We start from the raw sequence: 25,956 nt of genomic DNA, 5'->3' as shown, positions 1-25,956 counted from the left end.
CACTTAAACTCCAATTAAGAAGCATTAACATAAGTATGGTTAGAAGCAGGGAGCCAGGAGATGTATAAATACCACAAACTTATCAAATGACTAACACTAAACAGACAAATAAGAAGGACCTTACAAAGTTTGTCTTTTCAAAGTCACTTGATTATACAAAGACCAATGAGCTTGGTCCAAACTCAAGTATGAAATCTGCCTAGGTGCCACACATAGGAAAGTCATGTTCAAGACATAGTCAGGTGATGTTGTCAAGGGCAGAGTCATGCAGGGCATTAAAATTCCTTGGAGGACTTTCATATTTTAATCTAAGATCCAAAGAAGAGTTAGAAGTAGGGGGTGACATAATGTGACTTGCATTTTTAAATGGATGCTACGGCTTTGGAGAGGAGAATGGCTTGCAAGGGAGGCAGAGCAGAAGCAAAGGAATCATAAGGCTCTTAGGGCATCAGTCCGGGCCAGTAGCTCTCAAAGTGCGATACAGAGGCCCTGGGAGCTTCCTGCAAACTTTTCAGTGGGTCCACAATGTCAACACTATTTTCATAACATTTCATAATTATACTAATTATTTGCCTTTTTCACTCATTCTGTCATATATTGGAGTTTCCCAGACACTAGATGATATATACTCAAACATCTGAAAAGGCTATTAAAATTTTCCTCCCTTTTCAACCACATATCAGGTTATCTTTATATACTTCAACCACAACAACATATCACAAGAGATTAAAAGCAGAAGCAGACTTGAGAATACAGCTGATTGCTATGAAGTCAGACATTAAAGAGATTTGCAAACATATGAACTTACTTTTGCACTCATTTTTTTTGTTTGTTTTGGAAAATGAAACTTTTTTGTTTCATTAATACACGCTACTTACGTTAACATTTATTGAGCTTGTTATTTTTATTGAGATGTAATTGGCATGTAACATTACATTAGTTTCAAGTATATGACATAAGGATTTGATATTTGTACACATTGCGAAACGATCGCCTGTACCCCTTTGCTCTCATTCAACTTCTTCAGAAGCACCAAACTCCCTCTCACCTTGATCTTAATGCAAGTTGTTCTCTTCTGCCTTTCATCCCTCTTCACCTGCTTCATCCTTCAAAAATCAGCTTAAGTGACTTTCTCAGTGTGCTACTGAGATTTGTAAGACATATATATTTGGTCTTCATCCCTGTTTCAGGAACAGAGCTCCTAAAACCCTTGGCATTTCCTAAGAGATGAGAGTGATAGGGATGTCTCTGTTATGTTAATGTGAGGTGATTTTTTGGGACCAAAACTAAGGATGAGGACTGGTTTCCAGGAGAACCAATCCTGTGGTGCAAAGGTTGGAGCTTTCAGTCCCACCCCAGAGCTTGCAGAGGGCAAAGGGGTTGGAGGTTGACTCAGGCATCCATTGCCAATTATTCAACCATGCCTCTGTAATGAAGCCTCCATAAAAGCCCAAAAGGATGGGTCCAGAGAGCTTCCTGGCTGGTGAACACGTATGGAGATTTGGGGACACTGTCACTCTTGGAAAGGGCATTGAATCTCCACACGATACCCCCACATTTTGCCTAATGCATCTCTTCCATCTAGCTGTTCCTGAGTTTTTTTTTTAAACCAAAGCAGTGATCCAGTAAGTAAAATGTTTCTCTGAGTTCTGTGAGCCACTCTAGCAAATTAATTGAACCTGAAGAGGGGGCCAAAGGAACCTCTGATTTATAACCAGTTGGTCAGAGGCGCAGGCAATAACCTGAACTTGAAACTGGCCTCTGAAGTCCAAGGAGGGTGTTTCTGGAACCTCCAATTTACAGTGGATTGGTCAGAAGCACAGGTGACAACCTGGACTTGCAAAATGTGTCTGAATTGCAGGAAGGGGAGTTGTCTTGTGGGCTGGGCCCTTAACCTGTGGAATAAGGCACACTCTTTAGGTAGGCGTGGCAGAATTGAGCTGACTGTAAAAGACCCAGCTGGTGACTGGGAATTGCTGTTGGTGTGGGAAAGCTCACACGCTCACACTCACATGCTCACTCTCTCTCTCTCTCTCTCTCTCTCACACACACACACACACACACACACACACCCTCCATGCACTGGGATTGGGTGCTAGACAAACTTTTACTCAGAGAGACACTTCCTAACTAAATGCTAGAGATAATATCTTCATTTTATAAACCAGTAAACTGAGGCTCAAAGCTATTAAGAAACTTGCCTAATGTTCTTACAAATATTTCCAGAATTTAAATTCAGATCCCACACCAAAGTCCATGTAATTAATTGCTATGCTACACTGTCAGTTACACAATAACTTAAAAAACAAAAAAGACTAAATCCTACAGGGCTCTACTGACCTTGGCATTAACCTCTTTATATTCAAAAACATCTGAAGCAATCGTTTATGTTTACAGTCAAGAAAGTCTGCCCCTCTGGAATCAAGTCTCCCAGGGAGTGCTTAAGGGCCCCAAGTGGCACCTCTTGGTATCTCTGAGGCCCTTGGCATGCAGACAGGGACATCCCAGCCAAGAGTCTGGGACCAGATATGACAACATAGCCACATGACTGCTTCTTCAGTTCTGGCCTGAAGACCTCCCCAGTCTTTCCACTCACTCCTCCTCACTACAGACCCTCCATGGAGTCTCTGGATCATATGACACCCCACAATTCCTTGAACTATCCACTGGATTCCCCCCAACAACAATTTCTGAGCTTTGGATCAAACTGAGTTATTCAGACTCAGCCTTCTTAGCTCCAGATAAAGACAGCTGATCAGCAGTGTGGGGTCTGGGGGTCATGTGACAGCTTAGCCACTTCCTGACTTCATGAACCAGCAAGTCTTTCTGCTACTTCAAAGCTTAGTTTTCTTATTTTGAAGATGGGGCAAACTATGTCAGTGGATCGCTATCAAGAACAAGAGGGGCAAAAGTTGTGAAGAAACTCTGCAAATTCTGAAGTCATGTAGTCGATAGTTGTTATTAAGCGTTATTATTACATGTAATTAATTTATAGACATTTTGCATCCAAGTTTCCTTCTCACAGATGCTTAGAAGGTGGCCTTGAAATCAGAGTCCTTTAGATGTGGTGCATCTTTCTTTGGATAACAAGTAAAGCTCTGCAGTGCGATGGGTAAACCATTAATAGAATCTAAAAATGTAGTATATTGCCTAGGTCCCCTATATTTAATGAGGCTGTCTTTGAGAGTCTTCATAAAATCTGTAATAATTTTAGGAGGAAAAGTCAATAGCAAATATATATTATGATGAAGCACTAGAGGAAAAGACAAGAAAAAAATTAATCACTATTAATAAATTTTCCAAACCAAATCAACACTGTATATAATGTAAGGGCATAAATATAGTCTCATCTAGAACAAAAGCATTGTGGTGCTATCTTAGTAAGCCCAGTACTTTTTTTAAATATGATTTTATGAGACAAAGCTTTAGTTTTCAAGATCTTCCAAAATATTCCTCTTGCTTCCTCCAATACAAAGACTGCCTCATTTCCTGCAAGTTGTTTTTTCTAATTCTGTTCAAGAATATCAACTTCATTAAAACTTTAGAGACTTAATCCTGAGTTATGGCTTGATGAGATCTCTGTGGGATGAAAGAAATCACAGTATCTGCTAACTGCTATTTTAAAATGTTCTTACAATGGAAACATAATTTGTTGATGAAAATGCACTGCTGTAGAGAAAATAGGACTTAAAAATGCATACAAAATATCAGTTTAAACCCTACAGTGGGTTTCTGAAGAGAAAAGCTTGGCTTCTTGGGGTTTTTTTTAATAGACATTAAGCCAAATATCATTTAATTAGACTGACTTTGTAGTTCAGACATGAGTCATACTTTTAAAAGAGAAAATACAATAAAAATGCTTGCTATAAATGTAAAATATCACTTGTCATGAATCTAATCTCGATGTCTATATTGACCAAAATTATTTCGATTTATAAAAATCTAATTTATATTCCATAGATCACATGATTAAGCATCATTTCCCCTTTATTGTCAGTTTTCTTGAAGTTTCAATTTTCTGTGATGTTTTCTTCATCTATGTAAAAGGATGTGTTTGACAGTAAAAAGTTGAATGAGTGTGCTATTAAATACTACACACCTACCAAAACAAGTTGGAAGAATACTGAAATATTTTGAATAACCATAACTTTTATAATAGTAGAAACAAGAACTCAGAAATATAATACAATGGGAAGCAACAGAATTTCATAAAAATTATAATCACTTTTTTATTTATTGTATCCATTCAGTGTAAATATACTACATCATTTTTTAAAAGGGAGGGGCATATAAAACCAAATACTTAAGTTATAAAAAATATCTAATTTTCTTAGGTGAAGAACTGTCCCGGATTGCTGATTTATTTTAATGCTCTGCTTTGAGGCTAGAAATTAAAGTTTATAAAAAATAATAAAAACATAAAATCACTTAAAATACATAGATTTAGACTTATCTAGTTATTCTATACTTTCCAGAGAGGCTCTCATTTGAAAAATGGAGTAATACTGGATGACCTCCAAGGTTCATGGCCACTCCAACATTCAGAGATTCTAGAAACACTCTTCCCTTCTGAACTGTGAATGCTATCCATTATCTGTAGTAACTTCTGAGTCAAAACATAAATAAATACTTTTGGAGGCAAAAGTACAGGTGCTTCTATTCAACAGTAAAAAAATGTTGAAAATGAATAAGCCATGCAATTCACATGGATATACTAACAGCCTCAATACAGCAAATTAAGAGGCATCAACATTTAAGCATATAAGCAGGCCTGGCTCATACAGGTATTTCATAAATAAATAATGAATGCTTCTTTCTTTATCAGAAAGTGCAAAGAAAAATGTTCTGAAGGCTTTTTTTGTGGTTCAATGCCCTCAGCCAACTAGCCAGTTCGAGGTCTCCAACATCTCATTTCAAAAGAGCTACAGCCCACACAGTGCCTAAGAGTCTAACTATCCCTGTACTGTCGGTATATCTTTAGTATTGAATTTGCCACTATAATACATGCTAGTTATAGGATGATCATTTTAGAACCCCAATTCCCTGACTTAGCCTATGTCTCTTTCTACCAGTTACCTCCTCTACTCTACCCTATTCCTATTCTAATTACAAAATAACAACAACAGCAAACAATCCCTCATGGTAAAAAACAAATAACAAAAAAGTATTTCCATCCTTTGAAAAAGGACACTCAGTTCTTCTTTATACTACTTTTTCTTTGTGTTGTGTTGCAAAGAGCACAGGCAAGGAAAATCAATTGGATATAGTTCTAGTCCCAATTTTGCCACAATATAGCTGCCTAACCTTGTATAAACCACCAACTTGCTCTGATTCTAGGATTTCTCATCTAAGGAAGAATTTTTGCTGCACAGTCCCAGGGTAAAGCTATCACATTGTGCTCCAGGATAATGTTCACAAAGCATCCGATGTGAACCATGGTCCTGTAACTGTGTGATGTGAGGTCTGTCCTGCTAGTTCTCACATTTTCATTCTGCAATATCGTGATTTTGAAATTTGAGACCTTCAGTGTGTAATTTCAGTATTCCCACTGCATTTATCAAGTTTCACTACTATACATATCAAAACTTGGTGAGCTAAGACAACAGAGTGAGAGACATTCGATGTGTCAGCCATGAAATCAGAAATAGAACCGTGGCCTTTCCCATCCAATACCTGGCTTCATTTCACTGTCTCAGCCTCACTCCCCTGGAAAGTCAGGTCAATGAAATGTGACCACTTTACCATTTGTGACTCAGTTTGTAGTTCACAAAGATATGGTTTAGAAGGGCGAGTGAGCTCAAGAATAACTCAAATATTAACTGAACATAATATCAAAGTGCTTATAAAACAGGTTCCCTCAAATAGTTTTTTTTCTTTTTGGTGTTTAGCAACTTCCTCCCAATCCAGTTAAAGAACTCTCCCTGAAATTGAGATGTGGAAGGTGCTATCTCCCTATAAAAATAGGCTCATCCCATGCTACGTGAATCATGGTTGCTGACAGCAAATCAACAGAAAATGTATTTGTCTTTGTTAGTAATGGTTATAGCACACCATCATCTTCCCAAAAAGCTTTTCCGCACCCCACACTCCCATTCTTCTGAGCTAAGCTTCAGAACAAACCGGACTCCTCCACGGTACGAAGATAAATGCATGTTGCCCTTGCATGGGGCACGTCTTAACAGGTACTGTCATCTCTCTGCCAGATTATTACTGTGATACTTCAGCTAAAGGAAGTCATCAGTCAGGATCCTCTCTGCCAAGATGTACACTAAGTAGATGAAAAAGAGGAGCAGATGAAATGAACACTGAATAAAATAAAATAAAATAAAATAAACTCAGCAATTCCCTCAAATTCTGTTTTCAAATGAGATGCTAAGGAAAGGGCCACAGGAAGCAATTTCCTTATGCAAAATTCAGCCATGCAAATTGCTCATCACCAAAGCAACTTCCATAAAGCTCAGGTGAGTTTATTTTATCCATTCACAAATGCAAGCCACCTATCACTTTTATTACTTTATTTTGAACTGAGGATGCTGAGTAGGATCTATTCACAAATATAGAATTATCCCAACTAGAGTGTATGATCAAGCTTCGGAGAGTGAGATTTAAGAGTCACATTGAATTCAGAGCCTTAAAGTTCCCTGTAGACCACATAAGCCCTGAGAGAAGATAGCCCCTAAGTAATCACTGCATGAAAACAGGATGTTATTTCCCCTTAATGTGAATTATTTATTGTGCAGAGATAACTCTAGTTTTTGCATAAATCTTCACTTTTTGAAATGAACAGGTTACAGTAATTGGATGCAAAATAACACAGACTTTAACAGCTCCTGCCTTGGGATCATAACGGTTTTTGTTTACTCCTGAAATTTACTATTTTATCAACATCACAGAATAAGAACATTAGCCCACTGCAAAGAGAAATGTTCTAAAGGCGAGATAATGTCATGAAAACCCAATGGAAAAATGAGATGAGATGGCTTCTTCACAGGACTCAATCCCAAATTTCTAAACTAATTCTGAATCCCAATTGTCCAGATTTTCCAAGTGTTTCCCCTCATCCCAATGACCCTAGCCCATATGCCTCATCCCTAGAACCTGGGCGAACATCACAATCAGAGTTGCGAAGATGCTAACCTAACCCAGTCAACTAATGAGAGAGAGCAAGCTCTCTTTCTAGAGTATTTCCTTTCGGTGTCTGTAGCAAGGGTAGAAAATCTACAGATTGCCAATGACCCTACACCCAGAGGATCAATAAAGTCTGGTGGAAGCAGAGATCTCGGCAATTCTACTTTTATGCTTTCCAGCTGGGACACTGGCCTGCCTTGAGCTGGGAATAATTACTCTGAAACTCAAGGCATCCAATTTCCCTTTGTAAACAGAGGCACATCATAGACAACCATTGGAGTTTAGGGCCAAAGAAGAGAATCAGCTTCAGAAAGGCCGTGCCAAGAAAATCTCTAGCAAGTCCAAGTTTTCCTTACACTCCCTGAGGCCAAACTGCAGATATTATGTTGTTCCCTTCATGTGACAAAAGTAAGTGTGAGTGTGCAAAGGATGGGAGTAACAGGACAGAAAAGTTAATGAGCAGAGCCCTCCGAAACCACGAGAGCGTTTGGAGGAAGAGCATAAAGAAAGGAGGTCTATGTAAAAGCAAGTGAAAGGGCAGGTGGGGAAATGGGAAGGTGAGGAACTGATGGACAAGTCGCAAAGATGCAATAGCATGTGTTGCTGGAGACCAGAGTTAGAAAAAGAGAATAAATTTAAGTTTGTCTGGTGCCTACTAAGTGTCTATTATGTGTCAAAAACTATGCTAAATGTTATGAGAGCTATAGGGAGAAAGGGTTATTTATATTTAGGTCTTCAGTAGGTAATATAAGCAATGGATGGATGGATGGATGGATGGATGGATGGATGGATGGATGGATGGATGGGAGAGAATGAATGAGGTCACTGCCCTCATATGGAACTCTACAGGCTATATGGCATCTATACAGGTAACTCTCATCCTAATCAAACAGTGGTTAAATCAAAGTATAAAGTGTTCTCGCGAATATGGGACAAGAAGCTATTAACTGACAGAGGGTGACTGAAAGAGAGATGTCTGGAAATTAGAGGAGAAGGTGGACCAGAATGGAAGAGGGGAGGGATCCTGCTTCCCTCCCGTGAGCGCCCCTCGGGGCTTTGCCGAAGGAGAGAGGGGATCAGCCTCCGGGGAGCCCACTGTGCGGGCTTCTACTGACCTGGTCTCCGCCTCACTGGCCTCTTGCGGCCACTGCAGAAGCGCACTTTGCTGAATACCCCGAGGACGTGCCTCTCGCACAGGGAGCGCCCGTCTTTGCTGGGGCTGGACCGGCGCTTGGAGGCCGACACCCGGTCGCTGTTGGACTCCCTCGCTTGTCGCTTCTGCCGGATCAAGGAGCTGGCTATCGCCGCAGCCATAGCTGCTCAGCGGCGGGCCCCAGGCCCCGGGCTCCACTGCGCCTTCGGGATCGCGTTCCGCTGGGGCGAGGGCAGGACCTCAGTAGCCAGGAGGGACAGGGCAGGCGCGGGGAGGCAGTGCTAATATTTGAGGAGGCTGCAGTACCGAAAACCTGGCGCCCACAAGGTTAGTCAGAAGCTGGGCAGTGGCGACCAAATGTGTGAAAATCCAGATGTAAACTTCCCGAACCGCTGGCGGCGGGGGCGGGGCGGTCCCAGGCCTTCCTGTTAACTAGACTCTTGCACCCCAAACTTGCACCCCAAGGCAATCCGCGTCCAAGGGGCAATGGGGAGTTTGGTCACACAGCGTTCGGAGTACCAAGTGGAGGGGAAAGAAGGGTGTCCAAAACAACAAGCTGTCCGTCCCCCTGTTGGATAGGCGCAAGCGTTGTAAGGCGTCCAAAGTACATCTACACAGACATACATATAAAACCCGTTTACCAAGCAGAGGCTGGACCAAGGCGGGTAGCGTGCCACCGGTAGAAAACACTAAAAAGTGAATAAAACGTTCCTTTAGAAAACAAGCCACCAACCGCAAGAGAGAAGGAGAGGAAGGCAGCAGTTTAACTCCCTGCAGCCCGCAGTTCTGGAGATTAGGAGGTCTGTCCCGGCTGGGGGAGGTCTATGGATGGCATCGCGCTGGCTGCCGTTCTCCAGGGGCTGGCTGCCCGAGTTCTCGAATTCTGAGAGGCGCGAAGTGGGAGCAGTTAGCGGGAGTCAGGGTAGGGGCGTGGGGCAGGGGTGCATCTATTTCCAGGTGTGGTGTGCAGGACTACCCGCCAGCAGCGCTGCAAAGAGAGCGGGCGGCAAGGGACTGAGAATGGGATTGGTAGAGAGAACTGGAGGCTGGGGGGAGGGAGATCCTCGAGGGCTAAGCACCCCTCAGGGAGAAACCCTTGGGAGGCGAGCGCTGGAGATACAAGAGGTCCCGAGAGCTGGCGCTTTTTCTCTTTCCGCTTGCTTTCTGGCACGAGACGGGCACAGTTGGTGATTATTTAGGGAATCCTAAATCTGGAATGACTCAGTAGTTTAAATAAGCCCCTTTAAAAGGCAGCGATGCCAAAGGAGTCCTCTCCAGCTTAGCACCCACACACCTTTAACTAGAGCTCCCCGCCATGGTATGCCCAGGGCCGTCGCACCCAGCCCGTCTCCACACAGGCTCAGAGCCAGAGAAGGAAGAAGGGGGCGCCCTGTTGGGCTCCGGATCAGGTCATAGCAGCGTTGCCCGGGAACCCCAGGTCCGCGCTGCCCGGCAGTCGACAGCTCACAGACAGCAGATCAGATGGTGATTACCCACCGGACACGAGGCCGATCACTTAGTCCAGCGCAGCCCATCCCGGCGGAGGAAGGAAGTGACCAGCGTGCTGCGAACACCCGCGCGTCTGCTCGAGTGGGGCGGGGGCTGGCTGTGGGCGATGTCAGCTCGAGGCAGCTGTGGCTCAGGGCAGGAGCTGCCCACCATGGTCTGGTTGCCCAGGGAGCAGGCAGGGCCCCTCCGCTGCCCAGAGCAACGGTGGGAGGTGACTGAGGGCGCAACCTGGGCCTCGTAGCCCGATGCAGACTCTGGGGTCGGGGCCAGGAGGCAGTTGCGGACTGCCGCCAGCTCGCCCAACTTGCTGCGCGGGTGGCCCCTCAGAGCCTCAGGTTAGCGGGGCGCCCCCTCCCCCCCCCCGCCACTGCTCCTTCACAGCCACTGGGGCTGGAGGGGGCTCTCAGGGCGGAGTCCCATTCACAGATTGAGGCTCTAGGCGCGCGGAGCCATACCAGCCCCAGAGCACCACTGATGCCTCCCAGCCGGTTTGCTCGGTTGGAGCGCTAGCTCCGCAGGAAACTCCAGGCAGGAACGACCGCTACCGAGAGGGCAGTGGAACCGAGAGCCCAAGTGTGGGCGGCGGTGGGAATACTTCCTGCACTGCTTGCCCACCCTCCAGACTGTTAGAGCGCTCCCAGGTGGGGCCAGCCTGGGAGCTGGGCTCCTGGATTGCAGAGAAGAACCGCTTGATCGGGTCCTCCTCCCCTCCCTCCAGCCCTCTGTTCCCATACTCCCTTCTCCTCCCTCCTTCCAGTCACCCCTCTCCCCCTTCTCTGTCTTCTGTCTCTCCCCTTTTCTCCTCTCTACGCAATCCTACGTGATTGAGGTTTGGATGAGAAATTCTCAGGCAGAGTGAGGGAACTGCAGCTCGGGTCTGCTCTGTCCCGGCCCTCCCCCAGAGAAAACACTCAGCCTGTGAAAGGACCCTGGATGTGGGTGAAGGACCCTGGATGCCCCCAAGAAGGGGTGAGGAGTGGGGTCGCTGAGAGAAGACAGTCCACCCTCTCTCCAATAATCTAAAGTAAGTAGAATGCTCTGTTTAGGAAGGAAGGCAGTGGACGCTGGAGAGAGTAACAATAGCCTCTTGGGTCCTCACCTTGGGCCCCATCTTTAGCTCACTTTGGAAGGGGAAGAGTGTCTCAGCTTCCTTGGAACCCAGATTTCTTGGTTCTATCTGGAAAGCTGCAAAACAGGCTCAATCCCTAAACTGCAGGACCAAGTGAGCACTCTGTACAAAAAGGAGAATGGAGGTGGGGTGAGAGGATGGCTGTGGGTAAGGGCAGTCAACCACCAGCTCTGGGGTGCAATCAGGTCCCAGCAGTGCTTTTGTGATGACAGCTGGATGTTACAGGAAACCAAGCAGAGGAGATAATGGCACCCAAGTTAAGCTGCAGCATGAAAGACTGTGGAAATGCAAAAGGAGTAATCACCTTCCATTCATGCCAAGGTCTGGAAGTAGCTATTAGTTATACTTACGAAGTCTCTCCAACTTATCTTTAAATATCCCTAATGCATCTCCTTCACAGACACCTCACTAAGCATCAAGGGTAGTTAGTGCCCAAGGATTAAATGGATGGGTTTCAAGCAGAAACAGGTGCATGTTGGAAACACCCTAGTAGAGGGCAAAGAAAATGCAGGCCATGGAAGCTACTGAAAATGGATGTGGGACCCAGAGAGGCTCCCGGAACTCTTAGGACGTGGTCACAAACCTTTGGGCCTAGCAGACATTCTCTCAATCACTGAGAAGGACTGAAATTTGTGACGTTGTTTAGACAAGCACTGTGTCAAACAACCCTACTGTGTCTTGGGGCCGGGACCTTTCATGCTGCCACTGGGCATAACACAGGCAGACACGGGTTTATAGAGCAGACAGCGGGGAGGAGGATTAAATGGGCAAAGTGCCCTGAGAGAGGGGAACCCCAACTATCAATAGAGAGCACATAGCCCCTGCAGCAGTTGAGTGTGGCTGAATAAGGACAGCAAACTTGGGATTTTGATAACACAGAACAAAACAGGCAAATACATATTCAAAAGCACATTTGCATGAGGCAAGGGGATCATCACTTAAAATCGAGGTAACCCTATACCAATCAGGCAAATGTTCACATTCCACAGATGAAATTATTTTCCTTCCTTGGCTACCAGAAGATCTTTTCATTTTTGCGGAAGGCTGGAACAGGTAGTACTGGCTGGCATTGGGGGCTCCGTGCCTTTCTTCAGTTCAACGCACAAAAAGAAAAAGGTCAGCTAAGGCGAGGAATCTACAGAAATGGGCAAGGCGGGGGTATACAGTGAGGCCTTGAAAAAAAAACACTGCTGAATTCCAAGTCTCTTTTTTATCTTCAAAATAGGGATAATCATTCCCATACACCTTACAGAGCTGAATATGTATGTGCAAGCATTTGGAAAACAGGAAAAATGTCAAATGAGTGAAAGAGATGATGACAGTGTTTTGTTTTGTTGTTTTTTTAAGAAAATGCATAATGTTCTTCTGAGATGCTTTTTAAAAATGCAGATTTCTGATAGTTTCTCAGAATGTGAAGGAGGAATTTCTATGAGTAAAGCCCAGGAATTTGAGTTTTTAACAAGTTCTTCAGGTGTCAAAGTTTGAGAGTTTAATATATATATTGTATCAATGTAGATAATACTAGAAGGAAGAAATACACTCGGACTCTCAAAATCTAGCCATTTCTCCAAAACTGCAGTCCTCTGACCCCCCTCACCCCTCCAAAGACATGAAAAGAGGGTGCTTGTTCTCTCATCTTTGAGTGTGTTGAATTTTTTCTGAGTTTATGAAAAAGGATGTTTTGATGCAGAAGGTAACCACTGTGGCAGCCATAAGATTGAAGAGGGTGATGGGGGGAAAGATGAAAAAGCAGGTGACAGCGGCTGTTTGAAGTTCTTCTGCCTTGACATGACAGTATCAAGTTAGGTATTCAAGGAACAAAACAAAGACAATAAATGCCAGCTTTCTGAGAGAGACATTATTCCTGTCTTTAGATCTCTATTAAAAGAATGTGGTGATTAGACAACAAAGAATACTTTTTCCCTTGCACTCCTGCGGCTATTGTCAAGATGTTTTTTAGCTGTTTAGCCCTTTAAATCTTCATCAGTGTCATTTGTTCCATTTCCTCAATGAGAAAAGGAGGTAAGTGTAGGAAAATTTGATAAGTTATGTAGGACCCGTGTACAGGGCCATTGAGATCAGAAGCAATACTCAAGTTAATTTTTTGATATCCAAAAATTCATAACTTTCCTCTCTGGGCCAGTAAATCTCCTAAGATTACCTCCATGGCTACTAGGACCCTTCAAGTAGCTTTGCATTTTGGGGTCAGGTATTAAGATTAAATCAACCCACCAATGATTTACATAAAACCATCAGGTTATTTTAAAAGGCAACATGTCAGGGATAACAATACCTTGATTTGTAAGCAATCTTTCTTTGAACAACTTGAGAACTTTCCTTTATCATTCTGAAGATATCATGGAATGAAACAGTTCAATTACTTTGGAGAAAGAGCCAGATACCCATTGAAAATGGAATTACATAGTTATATTTCTGACCTCTAGTCAAACAAATGAAACATGAACAATCTTCAGCATCTCCATGGTTTAAAATGAAAAAACACAGAACGTTTCAGAGGTCAAGTCTTCCAGCTCCCAAATCAAACTAATATTAGGACCATCACAGTCATTCACTGGAAACCTTGACCGAAGCGCAGATTACATCCAAGGCTCTGTTTCAGTTACCAAGGGAACTCTATGTACCTCTACATTCTCCCTGCCCTCAACAAGCCTATAGTTCATGTCATCTTGATCTTGTTTGGCTCTTGTCTAATCACCCACTTGCTTTATGCTACCTACTGCACAAGTGAGTCAGTCTCTCCAAGACACATCTGCAAAATAGATCAGTGATAATGACACTAGCAGTACCTATGTAACTGGGCTGCTGCAAGACTTGAAGAAGATGTCATAATAATGTAAAGTATTAGAATGAGCCTGCCATTAAAATTTCCATGTAAACCAGGCCCCTGCTTTAAAACCCAAACTTCCCCAAACAGGAAAATACACCTTGTGATTCACATACATCATCCACTATTCACTCCTGGACATAATGCATTTAATAAAGCCTGGAAATCCACTTGAAATGAGTGATTAACCTTGACATTGTAATGGCGAATGAAATTTTCATTAGTGGAATATTGTCGATGTCTGTTGGGAACACAAAGGAGCCTCACTCTGTTCATAGATCATCCCAGTCTGAGCTCTGGTTCCCGATTCAAAGCTTGGAGAATATGAGCTCACAAGGTGCTCACAACAAAAAAAGCTTAATGGGCAGAAGAAGACCTTTCCTCCATGGATTTTATTCCATACAGTAACTTTACTTCCATTTTTTTTTCTCTGCCAAATTGTCAGTTACAGTAAGTTGGCAAAAGCAATATAAACAATTACTTTCTAATAATTTGTGAATTCCTTTATACAGAAAATTTATTTATGGTGCTTTAGTTAACAGTTCAACAACTGAATTACTACATGTTATATGTTTTTCTGGTTTTGGTCATCTCTCAAAATAAGAAAGACAAAAGATTGAATTTTTCTTTATGACACACATTAAAGGTAGTAGCCTTATTGCCTCAGGAGAGAAATTACCAATATCTTAGAGAATGTCTCTTTTGATAAGAAATATAAGATGTAGCTAACGCGAGCCAATGTTAAGTTCCCCGTATACTTATAGTGCATCACAACTATTGACACGTTGAATCCTTACAATAACCTCATGAAGTAAGTTCTGCTATTATCCTCATTACATAAATGAAGAAACTGGGGCACAGGGAGGTTAAGCTGCTTTATCAAGGTCACCCAATTAAGAACTGGTATAGTTCAAATGTAACCCATGTAATTTATTTCCAGAGGTTTCCATTTATCTTCTCTGTTACACTTGAAAGAGATCAAAGTTTTGCCACCCTAAATCTGCCTTTTGGGATATTGATTTTTAAGCTGGTTATTAAGAAACAAAAGACTCGGAAGGAACATTTGACACTCTCTCTTTCCTGTCCAAGAGATTCAGATGGGAAGACCTGCTCCAGAAAGGAAATCTCAGCCTATTCACCTTAGTCTAATTTGAATAAAGTATGATAGATAGGAAAGCTCTAAGCAGGACCTAGATCACCCCCTTTGTCCTACTGTTTCTGAGTTGCCTAGCAGAAATTTGTTTGCTACTCCATGGGTTACCCCTAAATTGCCCATTAAGTGACGCAAGCTCCCACGGTTACACAACAGATGAGCAATCTATGAGTTTAATTGGGGTCTTCTGACCTCTGTGACCCTCATGTCCTAACTAAGGTCACACAGAGAACAAGTGGGAGTGTTCAGTGTCTTTTCATTCACTAACCTCTAGTGATCCCCTACCAGGGTTTCACAGCTTATAAATGACCTTGAAGAGATCATTTAATGTTGTAAGAGAGGGGGCCCCAAGCGTCCCAAATCTTCTCCCTCTGCAGTTTTTACCTCACTTGGCCAGGGAGCCAGGTGGTGGTTGTCCCACTTTGGCTATGAGAGGGTATCCTTTGGTTCTGAGAGTGTGGCCTCCACTCTCTTCCTTAGTTCAGTAATTCAAGTTAAGCTTCTTAGGAAAACTACAGGGAAACTAAGTCAAAGCAGGAATTAGAGAAATTTATAATAGGATAAATTTACATTTCTTCCATTGCTGTTCCTAAAAATATACATTGGTTTTGCTTAAACCACATGGATGGGACTTGGTTATTTTCCTCCCCAGATGGTTTTAGGATGTTATAAAACCTGCCACAACTGACTCCCCATTATTTTAGCCCTTCTCTAATCTCCACTGTCACTGAGCCAGGGGTACACCTTCTATGTAGATGTGAAATGCAGTTAGAAGATTCCCATTAGAATGTAAAACCCTAAGGACAAGGAAGATTGTCTATTTTGTTTAGTTTTCTATCTCCAGTGTCTAAAATAGTATTTAGTGTATAGCAGATACTCAATAAATACTTGGATTAATTAATTTATTCATCCATCCATCTTTTTACGTAAAAAATGAAGCATTTATTCTAATATCAAGAAGCAAACTCAGTTCACTCAAGGGTGGCCTCCACATTTCCAAGTTGATTATTTTGTTTTATCAATACTTCTAAAACGATCTGCCTAAATTCAATCCACCTGTTAAAATCTGATAGCCTGAGAGGGCCTGTAATACCCAGATTTGTGCTCTGACCAACATCCATCCATCCCCAATATTTATGCCTACAGTTTTAGTTCTGATCGATCTCTCTCTCTCTCTCTCTCTCTCTCTCTCTCTCTCTCTCTCTCTCTCACACACACACACACACACACACACACACACACTCATAAAAGGAATATAACAATAAGGAAAAGAGAGACCATAGACATCAGACAAAATGACTAATTAATTTTAAAGTCTCAGAATATGATCAAAATGACCTTAAAATGGTTTGATAATCTTAGCATTCACGCTACTCATCTTTTTGGGCTGCTTTCTTCATGGACCATTCCTAGTTGCTCTCATTTCTAAATTTAGTCTCTAAATTTTCAGGGAATGGATCTTGTTGAAATAGCAGTCTCTTGCAGCACCCAGCACATGACTGACGTTCAAAGTATGTTATTAAACTGTAATAAGTTTATATTTTGTCCTCTGTGTGCACATAGATCTGGGTGCTATGAAAATAAAAATTAGGAAAGACCCTGCTGATCCTGTGCTTGTAGGTATTTGATATTGAGTATGATTTTAATCTAAAATAACTGAAATATACAAACTGGTTATGGGAAACTGTCAGGGGTACAAACAGGAGTTGGACAAGGAGACCAGTAAGGTTGTCTCTACTCCTGACTTTTTAGAATTCTCTAAACATACTACGGAAAGTAGAAAGAGTATGTAATTTAGAATAAATAATTCTTTCCTTGCATAAATAAATGTACTCAGTCTTTCTGAGCCTAAGTTTATTTGCCTATAAGCTGACTACTTATAGGACCTAAATTAGTTAGAATGACATATTAAAAATATAGCACTGGTTTTTGAAAAAAAAAGTATGAATGAGTGAATGATCCATCGCTGGTCGATGAGTAAATGGATGGATGGATGAAATGTAGCATCTTTCATCTAAATATCTCTAAATTTGCCTTGTTAGGCTAAGCAAAATAGCTCAAAACAAAAATAAAAAATGTTTGGCAAGCTTTCTTTCAGAATACTGGGAAGGCAAACAAGAAAATACTCAAGAATTCCAGGTTCGTAAATAAAAGCACTTAGTAAAGTTCACATTCACTTAATAATCATTTTCACATAAAAATATATCCTCCTGTGCCTAATTTTGTCCAATAATCCAGCACATGCAACAGGAAGTCAAGGGGGCATTGGTATAAACGGTTGTGTGTTTATAAAATCTAAACCAGCATAAATATATAGATATCGATGATAGATAGCTAGATAGATGGATAGATAGATAGATAGATAGATATTGGTAAATATGCATTTCAGTGCTCATATATCCAGTAAGTGATAAGATTATTATATAAGGATATTTTTTTACATAGTATTTGGAGAACAAAGGAACAATATTTTTATAATGTTAGTATTTAAACTTGTAGTTTTAGCTAGAAGGGATCACATGAGGTCATCAGCCCATTCTAGATAATGTATCTATGTTGTCATCAGCTAGTGACCATAAGGAAATAGACTTCTTTAAAAACAAGCTGGAAAATTGTCTCTGGTTTATTGAGTATGCTAAGATGACAGCAATGGAGAAGAGGTTGAACGTATTTGAGGGAAAGGATGATAGGGTAGAAAGAGAATGGAAACTAAGACTTATCAGGCACTGGCAATGCGCCAGGCACAGTACTGGGCTCTATACAGGCTGTTTTACTTCATCCTCATGATAATCCCAGAAGGCCAACATTGTTATCCACATGTACAATGAGAAAACCGAAGGTCAGAATAATTAATTGTCTAAAGTAGGAGTACAGTCAAGAATTCAAATCTAATTTAGCTGACACACAATCTAAAGCTCTCCTCATGACTGCTTTAGATGATGAATCCATAATATGAATTTATTAGGGGTGCATTTATGTTACTGAAGTGTTAAAAAAAAAGTTAAGATAGCCTATGATTTAAGGCCACTCTGAATCTAAGTCAGAGACACCCATGCTACTTGTTCCCCAGGAATCACTCCTCGTTGGGACTACTAGTTTAAAATTCAAGCCAGGGAAAGAGGAGTTGAGGAAAGTGATGTCTATTTTCAAGGGTCTGAAAAGTTCTCATTGAAAAAATGAAGAGGTATCATGTGTGTCCAGAGGCAAACTTGGATTCATTTAAGCAGTTATAGATAATGAAGTGCAGACCAATTGCGCAGTAAACTTCTTCATATAACAAGGGAAGTGAGTTTCCCAGCATCAGAGACATTCAAGTCAAGATCAGGAGCAATACCGTGGGAGGAGGGGCCCAGAGCTGAGAAGGATATTCTATAAAATGGTTAGAGTCAGCATTGATTGCCAGGATAGAGAAGGAAACAAAACCCTCATAGGCTGCATCCAAAGCAATACTTGGCAAAACTTTTTTTTTTTTTTTAAGAAAGTACAAAGGTAAGGATGAATGAACGGATGAAACTGATTGCTATTTGAAAAAAACAACGTGGAGCAAGATTCAAGATTCAAGGAGACTGTCAAGGGAAGCATATCAACATAACCCTGTGAAAAGCACAGAGCTAATACTTCTTTCATGTGGTATAAATGTGTGCTGCAAAGGCTGGCATAGCTGATTAAAAGGGTTTCTTCTTAATGAACAATCGAAAGGCTAAATGATAATATTCCTCTGAGTTAGTGGCATTCTAGAGTAGGGAAAAGAAAACATAGGAGCCTATTAAGAGATAAGTGAGGGAGTTCTCCAGGAAAGGCTGGTATAAAAAGCCCCTAGGGTGTTAGTCAAAACCACAGAGGAGTCTGTGTAGGAGGGTCACTGACCTTCTATATTCCTGTCTAGAAAAGATCCTATACTTTGGTAAGAGGCTTTAAAATAACAAAAGCTACTGAGCTGAAAGGTGAACAGAGAACCAAAGGAAAATGATTAGAGGACAAAGAATAGTATTAGGAGATCTCTGATGGTTCTCTGCACATAAGGTCTTCTGTGGGTAAGCTGCCGGCTCAGAAAGCAAGTTCTCTGGCCTGCAGCTGCAGTTTTCTGCTGTAAGATCTTTCATTTCTACTATCAGTAATCATAGAGAAGTCTGCAGACTCAATTTATGGTAGAATGAAGAAAATATTTAAATCTATGTACACATTCACAGGCGTACTATCTTCATTTCATTTTTTAGAAAAATAAAAAAGACTCACAACTCTGAAAAACTAAAAACCTATCTGAGAGAACTTACTATAAACTGAGAAAAATCCTTACAAATGGTTTCTCAGCTAAAAGTTCTACAGCACAATGAGGAAGATGGAGAGATATTAGACAGTGGCTCCACAGTTGTCACATTCATGAAGTTAGGAATTTTGAAAGGTGGCCATCCCGTTTTCTGCTTGACAAGTTTTAATGAACGATTACGCATTATCTTCAAAATTGGAGAGTAAGCATGTGTCCCACTACATTTCTGAGAACAAAGTTGTGTGACCACAGAATGGTAATTTAACCTGTATTATCAATTTACTCATCTATAAAATGAGAAATTCTTAAAAGAATAACTAATGATCTATATATTTTAAGTCCTCTAATGGAAGGTTACTTTGTGAAGGGTACTAGAACCAGGAGTGACATTTAGTTTCAGGTTTTCTGAACAACAAGAACAAAGTATATAATCTAAGTATCCTAATACTTTCAATGTGACCACTTTCTTGAAAAAGAAAGGACAGCAGTATCTGTAGCAAATACTGTCATGAGAATCAATGACTCTAAACTCAACAGTACTCTAAGCTGCTAAATTCTCCCAATTTTGGTTCAAACTGGGTTCTAGCTCTGAATGAGTGGTGGTGGAGGAGGAATAACAAATGACGAAGTGGTATGTTAGTTAGCTGTAGAGATGGCACAAAACAAAATAAAGCTGTTCCCATCATATGTGGATTTCAGAGGTGTTTTGTTTTTTCTTTTCCCAGAGTGCAATATTTTAGATGACTGTTAATAAGCATTTTTGTGATAGATAAAAGAGATAAATCTACAGTGAGGCAAGTCAATAGAAGCAATATGTTCCAATAGGCCTATTCCTAGCCTAAGCTGAAATCTCATTCTCATGCTATTTCCTCAGTATGGAACCTTGAATAAATTATTCCCCCTCTCTAGGTCTCCATTTTCTTATTTTTAAAATGAGATTAACCAGGTGAATTCTAAGGTCTCTCATCTCTCTAAAATCCTATGACTCTAATTTAATGCTTATCAATATCATATTACTTACATAAAACAAACTACAATATTCGCTTTTATCCTCCTTTTAACTTCAGGGTAGTTAAATAAAGTAAACACACTGACTGGTTATCCTCCATCCCCTGACCCATGGCGAGATGCCCTCAGTCCCCAGAAGAACTAAACCTGACTGGTTATCCTTGACCAAAAAGCGCTACTCTAGAATTCTGGATAAAGGCAATATTAATTAAAGCAAAAATACTTTGAGTGCTAATGATTTACCAGGCACTGTTAGTCTAAGCACTTTATATGCATCAACTTATTTAACTATCACAACAACCCTATGAAGGAGGTATTATAATTATGAATGAGAAAACAGAGGAACAAAAATGTTAAGCAACTTGACTAAGGTTATAAACCAGTAAAAGTAGTGACCAGGATTTGAACACAGAAAGTCTGGATCTAGCGTCTTACTGAAAATGAAAGATCAGTCACCTCCTAGTTATGCTGGTTGGGCAGGGGGAAAGAAGGAAGGGTGGTGTGATGGTGACGATGATGGTGTAGCTCTTCTATTTTTTAGCTGAGCCATCCTGCCACCTGTTGACAGCTCAGCTCGGGCCGTGAATCGAACCGGCGAGGGACCCTGTTGCTCAGAGCTCGCACTCTTGAGCAAGCTCTTAACCAACCGAGCCACTTGGCCGGTCCTGGTGTAGCTCTTTTTTATTGTCCTATATGAAAAGAAAAGGTGTAGGTGGGCAGAGCTGGAAATCTGATATGAAAAATGCTCTCAACTAAGAAAGGTTGGAATAGCTGAGGACATGCATAAATTGGGAGATTAGATTGAGAAAAAGTCATATTTTATGATTTAAGTATTTTCAGTCATTTTAGCCTCACAATTATCCTGTAGGATAAGCATGATAGAGGTTATTATTATTATACTATCACAAAACAAAACATTGCAAGAGGAGTAGTCTCAGTTAGTTAGGATCATAGCTAATAAGGGATGAAACTAGTACTGAAATCTGTTGACTTCCAAAGGGATGCCCTCTTTACTGTACCACATTGCTTCAACTGGCTCTTTCCAGGTCTGACGGTTTCTTCTGATGCACTGAACAAATCTCCCTCTCTCTGTCTTTCCGTATTGCTCAACCCAGAAATTCACCAAGGGGAGGACGCTGGAAGGTCTGGGCTTGCTCAGAATGCCTTACCAGGGTTTTTGGTATGGCTGCCTTTTTCAGACAGAACACTAACCCTCCAATATCACATCATTGCCCTGTAATCATCAAAAAGTAGCCCTCAATACCAACATCCCCATGAGTTTATCATCCTAACAGAGCCCTGTAATAGCACAGCATCTCACTTCCACTTCCTTGAAAATTGCGAGCAAGGCTTATTCCGCTTCTGAAGCGGAACCAAGCTTAAATGTGTGTCTCACTAATTTTCTTCTTTGTTAGAGAGCCCCCTGTTGCATAATCTGTGTAATTAAAGTGTGCATGGCTTTGCTAACCAATTCTCCTAAGCCTGTAAAATGTGTGTAAGACTTAAAAAGATTTATGCTGGCAGTATCCATAAAATGCCAAGCTCTGATTTTCTTTTTAGAGTAGTCAGTCCTAGGGAACCACTGCACAAGTATGTAGAAGAGCAACTTAACGCAGCATTAAGTCGCTAAGATATGGAAGTTTGCATTTTAATGCATAACTGCAGTTTGCTTATTGAGAGAGCCTGGGCAAACAGATGAACTATTTGGTTCCTTAGAAACACATGGAAAATGAAAGTAGTAGACTCTCATTACAAAGACTTAGATAGGGAATCACGGAGCTTAAGGGCTATACTGGAAGGAACCCAAGAACCATGCAGGCCAATGCCCTCATTTTATAGATTATGAAATTGAAGACTGAGAAAGATGTAGTATGCCTTAGGTCACACAGTTATTGGTGGCTGAAGCCAAAATACAGCTCAGGCTTCATAATTCTAAGGTCAGTGGTCAGTCTCGTATAAGATTTAATTTTTCCATGAAAGGTCATATTTTAGGCTTTTGTTTTAAAGAAGACTAACAAATAACAATGAATATGTATAGCACGCATCCCATTCAGTCCTCACAAACACCCAGCAAGTTATTTATGTAACATTATTCATATTATTATATGCCTGATTTACATATGCATAAACAGAAGCTCAGACTGCTGAGCGAGTGGACCAAGGTCACATTCCTGATGAATGATGGCATTTACATTCTCTCCCTGACCTCCTTAATTTGAAATCCTTGATGTATACATTTTTCCTTTTCCTAACATGTATATGTTTGGTTTATTATGCTTTGCCAATCTCTATCTTCTAAATATCTCCTGATTTCATGTATTTCTTATTCCAACTCTGCCACTATTCTAATCTTTATTTCCTTCTTTAGACTTTTCTCAGCCCCACCCCCTGCCTGTTTAGGTAAGATCAAATGATTTATAAAATCTTCATTAAAAAACACTAATGCTTTTCCCAAAATGCCCCCAAGTAGCATATAGGATTTCATTCTTACTGGTTTATTGCATAGGATAAAGAACTCATCATTCTCTTTGTAACCACAGAAGTGTGATCAAGATACAGAATTCTTTGGGATACTAATGATGCTTTTCCTCACCAGGTAATGCTGCTTGCAAAACCCCTGGTGCAACGTGCCAAGGACACATGTGGTTGAAGGCCAGACACTAATCTTGTCTCGGGATCTTCTCCGTCAGGTAATTTCCCAGCAGGCACCGCCTTTCATATGTGGCTTAGATGCAGCGGCATCTTATTGTCACATAAATAATTATTTCATCAGTTCACCCCTTGTGCTTCTTTGGCTTTGAAGATTAAATTAAACACAAAATTTGCAACTCATTGCTGGAGTATTCATTAGCCTGTAAGTCACTTTTTAAAACAACTACAGCTTAGAGCACATTCAGTGAAAAAATGAATTTGCCTGTGTCTTGAACATATATAATTTGAACCACATGCCAGGGGAAGAGAGTCTATAAATGGCCATGCTTATTCCCTGTTACAACTCACCTCTAGTACATATATGTAAAATTCTGTGTATATATAATTTTATATTCTACACATAACTACAGAGGGTGCCAAAAAATGTATACACATTTTAAGAAAGGAAAAAACTATATTAAAATTATAATATTCAATGCATACCAACAACAAAAGATGAATACAAGTCACATTTGACTTCTGCAATTACAAGAGGTGCTTAAAGTGGTTACCATCAGTGTCCAGAAACTTCTGATTATGGCAATCTACTGCTTGAGTAACATTGACCGAAGCATCCACTTATATACATTTTTTGGTACCCCTGGTATATATAATTTTTAAATGCTAAAGTAAGGAGACAGAAGGGATGAAATGCAATCTATTGCCAAGTTTTCCACCACTGTATTTCTTTTCCTTGTCTTCTACATCTATCTATACCTCTATTTTTATCTATCCATACATTTTATCTATCCCTCCATCCCTCAATCACTGGGCACTTACTACATGCCAAACCACTTAGCACATGGGGGAAATAAAGAAAATGAAACATTGTTTATCCCCTCAAAGAACTTACTCTCTAGTGGATAAGCCTGATACTTCATGTGATAACCATCAGAATGAAACAGATGGCTCATGTGAGGTGGGCTCTGGGCTGAGGTGTTCCGGAGAGATCACCGCTCTTCAGAGCTGGAAGAGACCTTGCCAGGGGTCATCAGTGAGTAACATGAAAATTGCCTTGTCAAAGATAAGCAGAATTTGGCCTTCCAGAAAGGGGGCTAGGGAAGCCCTTCTACACAGACAAAAGAGAAGAAAGGCACAAGAGGTACCAGCATCAGGGCATGTCAGGCTGTGAAGGCCTCCAGGGCAGTGATTCTGTATCTTGTGCATATTCTATGTGCCAAGCTCATGATTAATAAAACTAAATTCATTCAACAAAACAATACATGAATAAACAGTATTTGAAGACTGTTGCTAGATCATTGGGTTCAGAAAATAAGACATAATGGAGACAATGCAGAAACCAGTTTCCAAAGGAAGTTTGGCGACACCTCCCTAGGGAATAGAATGTATCACTATGGAATGTATGCCTTATCTTGAAGGCAACAGAGAGCTATTGAAAGTTTTAAAAAACGGCTGTGATACAATTTAATCAATAAAGTTCTGTACTCTTGCATTTTTAATTAAAATGATTGTGATAAATGTGGTACAACAGAGTTAGTAATCAGATTCAATTCATTACCTCAAAATTAAATTATATTAAACTGAAATTTAATACATTAAGATTACATGGGGATGAATTGTCTTATTACAACTTTCTTAAATGGATATAAATAGCACATGAGACAAAGCTCTAAGAGACCACATTCTAAGGTATTACACTCACTCTCACTAACTTTTATAATTCTCTGCAAATGTTACTGAAAAGTCCCACATGGCCATATTTATCTATTTTCATAAGACAAGAAACAGGTACAGATGTCCACAAGCTTTCCCAAGGTCACACATGGAAAACAGTGCAGGACTGAATGTAAGACCTGAACTTAGTCCTGCTTCTACCATTAGCTTCTACTATTAACTTGCCCTGAGGCCCTGGGTGTTTCTTCCCTTTCTGGGCCTCAGTCCCCTCATCTATTAAAAAAAAGGGGGTATATTGGGACCCTCCGTAGTCTGCATGGGCTCTGATGGCCTATGATTCCAATGAGGTAGCTGGGTCGGGGACCTCAGACATCACCCCATACAGGTTCCACACTTAGCACAGCAGGAGGCTGAGTATATTTTTTGGATGATGAACCCCATAATATCTTCTGAAGGAAGAATAATACATACTTCTCTTTGTCCATCTAAAAATGAACAAAGATATAAAGTAAAAGATGAGGCAGAAAGCTACGTAGGTGCTATGGCCTGAATGTTTGTCCCCACCCCTCTCCCCAAATTCATGTGTTAAAACCTAATGCCTAATGTGATGGTATATGGAGGTGGGACCTTTGGGAGGTGATTATAGAAGATGCCTCAGAAAGCCTCCTAGTCCCTTCTGCCATATCTCCTAGAAGGCCATCTATGAACTAGAAAATGGGATCTTACCAGAAACCAAATGTGCTGTTGAACCTGGACTCCCCAGTCTCCAGAGCTACGAGAAATCAATTTCTGTTGTTTATAAGCTTCCCAGTTATAAGTTATGGTATTCTTATTATTGAAACTCAAACAGACTAAGACAATTGAAATACATTAGACTTTAAACTTAGAAATTGCGTGGCTGTTCAAACAGAGGTTTCATTTTACCCCAGAGATGGCCCTATTTCAAAGGATGGCAATCCCATACATATAGTAATATTCCTTGTAAATTTCCTAAATTGTTTCAGAATTGTAGGAGATAAAATGTGTGACACAACAGAAAGATGGTAACACCCCAGTAACTATATTAAGAGCTGGAGAGACAGTGCACACACTTACTTTTATCTTTAGCTATATTTGAAAGAGACACTTACATAAGTAGCATCAGGCTTCAAAAGAAGCAAATGTCTTGAGAGTAGAAAAGTGACTTGTCATCAGAATCCTGATTTTAAATTTTAATTCTTTAACTAAATGGCTATAGAACCTTAGGTTAATTACTAATTTATTGTCCTTCAGTTTGGTAGTCACCTTAAAAATGATAATTAAAACACTAATATGATTATTTTGAGGAATAAGTGAGAAAATATTAATTACCTGGCATGGTTCACGCCACCTAGTATGTGCTGAATAAATGGTAACTAGTTTGATTGTGATGTGAGCCCCTGGGACTTTTCAATAACAT

The 25,956-nt window shown here is 40.8% G+C and overlaps 1 protein-coding gene across 2 annotated transcripts in view; it reads right to left on the bottom strand.

The window, feature by feature from the left end:
- The window catches only part of FGF12 (fibroblast growth factor 12), a 363,040-nt gene that overhangs the window by 239,416 nt on the left and 97,668 nt on the right, over positions 1–25,956 (bottom strand). The window contains exon 1 of one of the 2 annotated variants that reach the window (XM_019630091.1): positions 8,244–9,257. The exons of the other annotated variant lie outside the window; for it this stretch is intronic. Within the exon in view, the coding sequence (XP_019485636.1) occupies positions 8,244–8,442 (199 nt within the window). The 5' untranslated portion in view covers positions 8,443–9,257. Of the gene's footprint in view, positions 1–8,243; positions 9,258–25,956 lie in introns of those variants that run through there. 2 annotated transcript variants of the gene reach the window in all.

Source organism: Hipposideros armiger, unplaced genomic scaffold, assembly GCF_001890085.2.
Source record: "Hipposideros armiger isolate ML-2016 unplaced genomic scaffold, ASM189008v1 scaffold_891, whole genome shotgun sequence".
Classification (NCBI taxonomy): domain Eukaryota; kingdom Metazoa; phylum Chordata; class Mammalia; order Chiroptera; family Hipposideridae; genus Hipposideros; species Hipposideros armiger.
The sequence above is the reverse complement of the archived record's forward strand: the minus strand, read 5'-3'. Positions and strand labels throughout refer to the sequence as shown.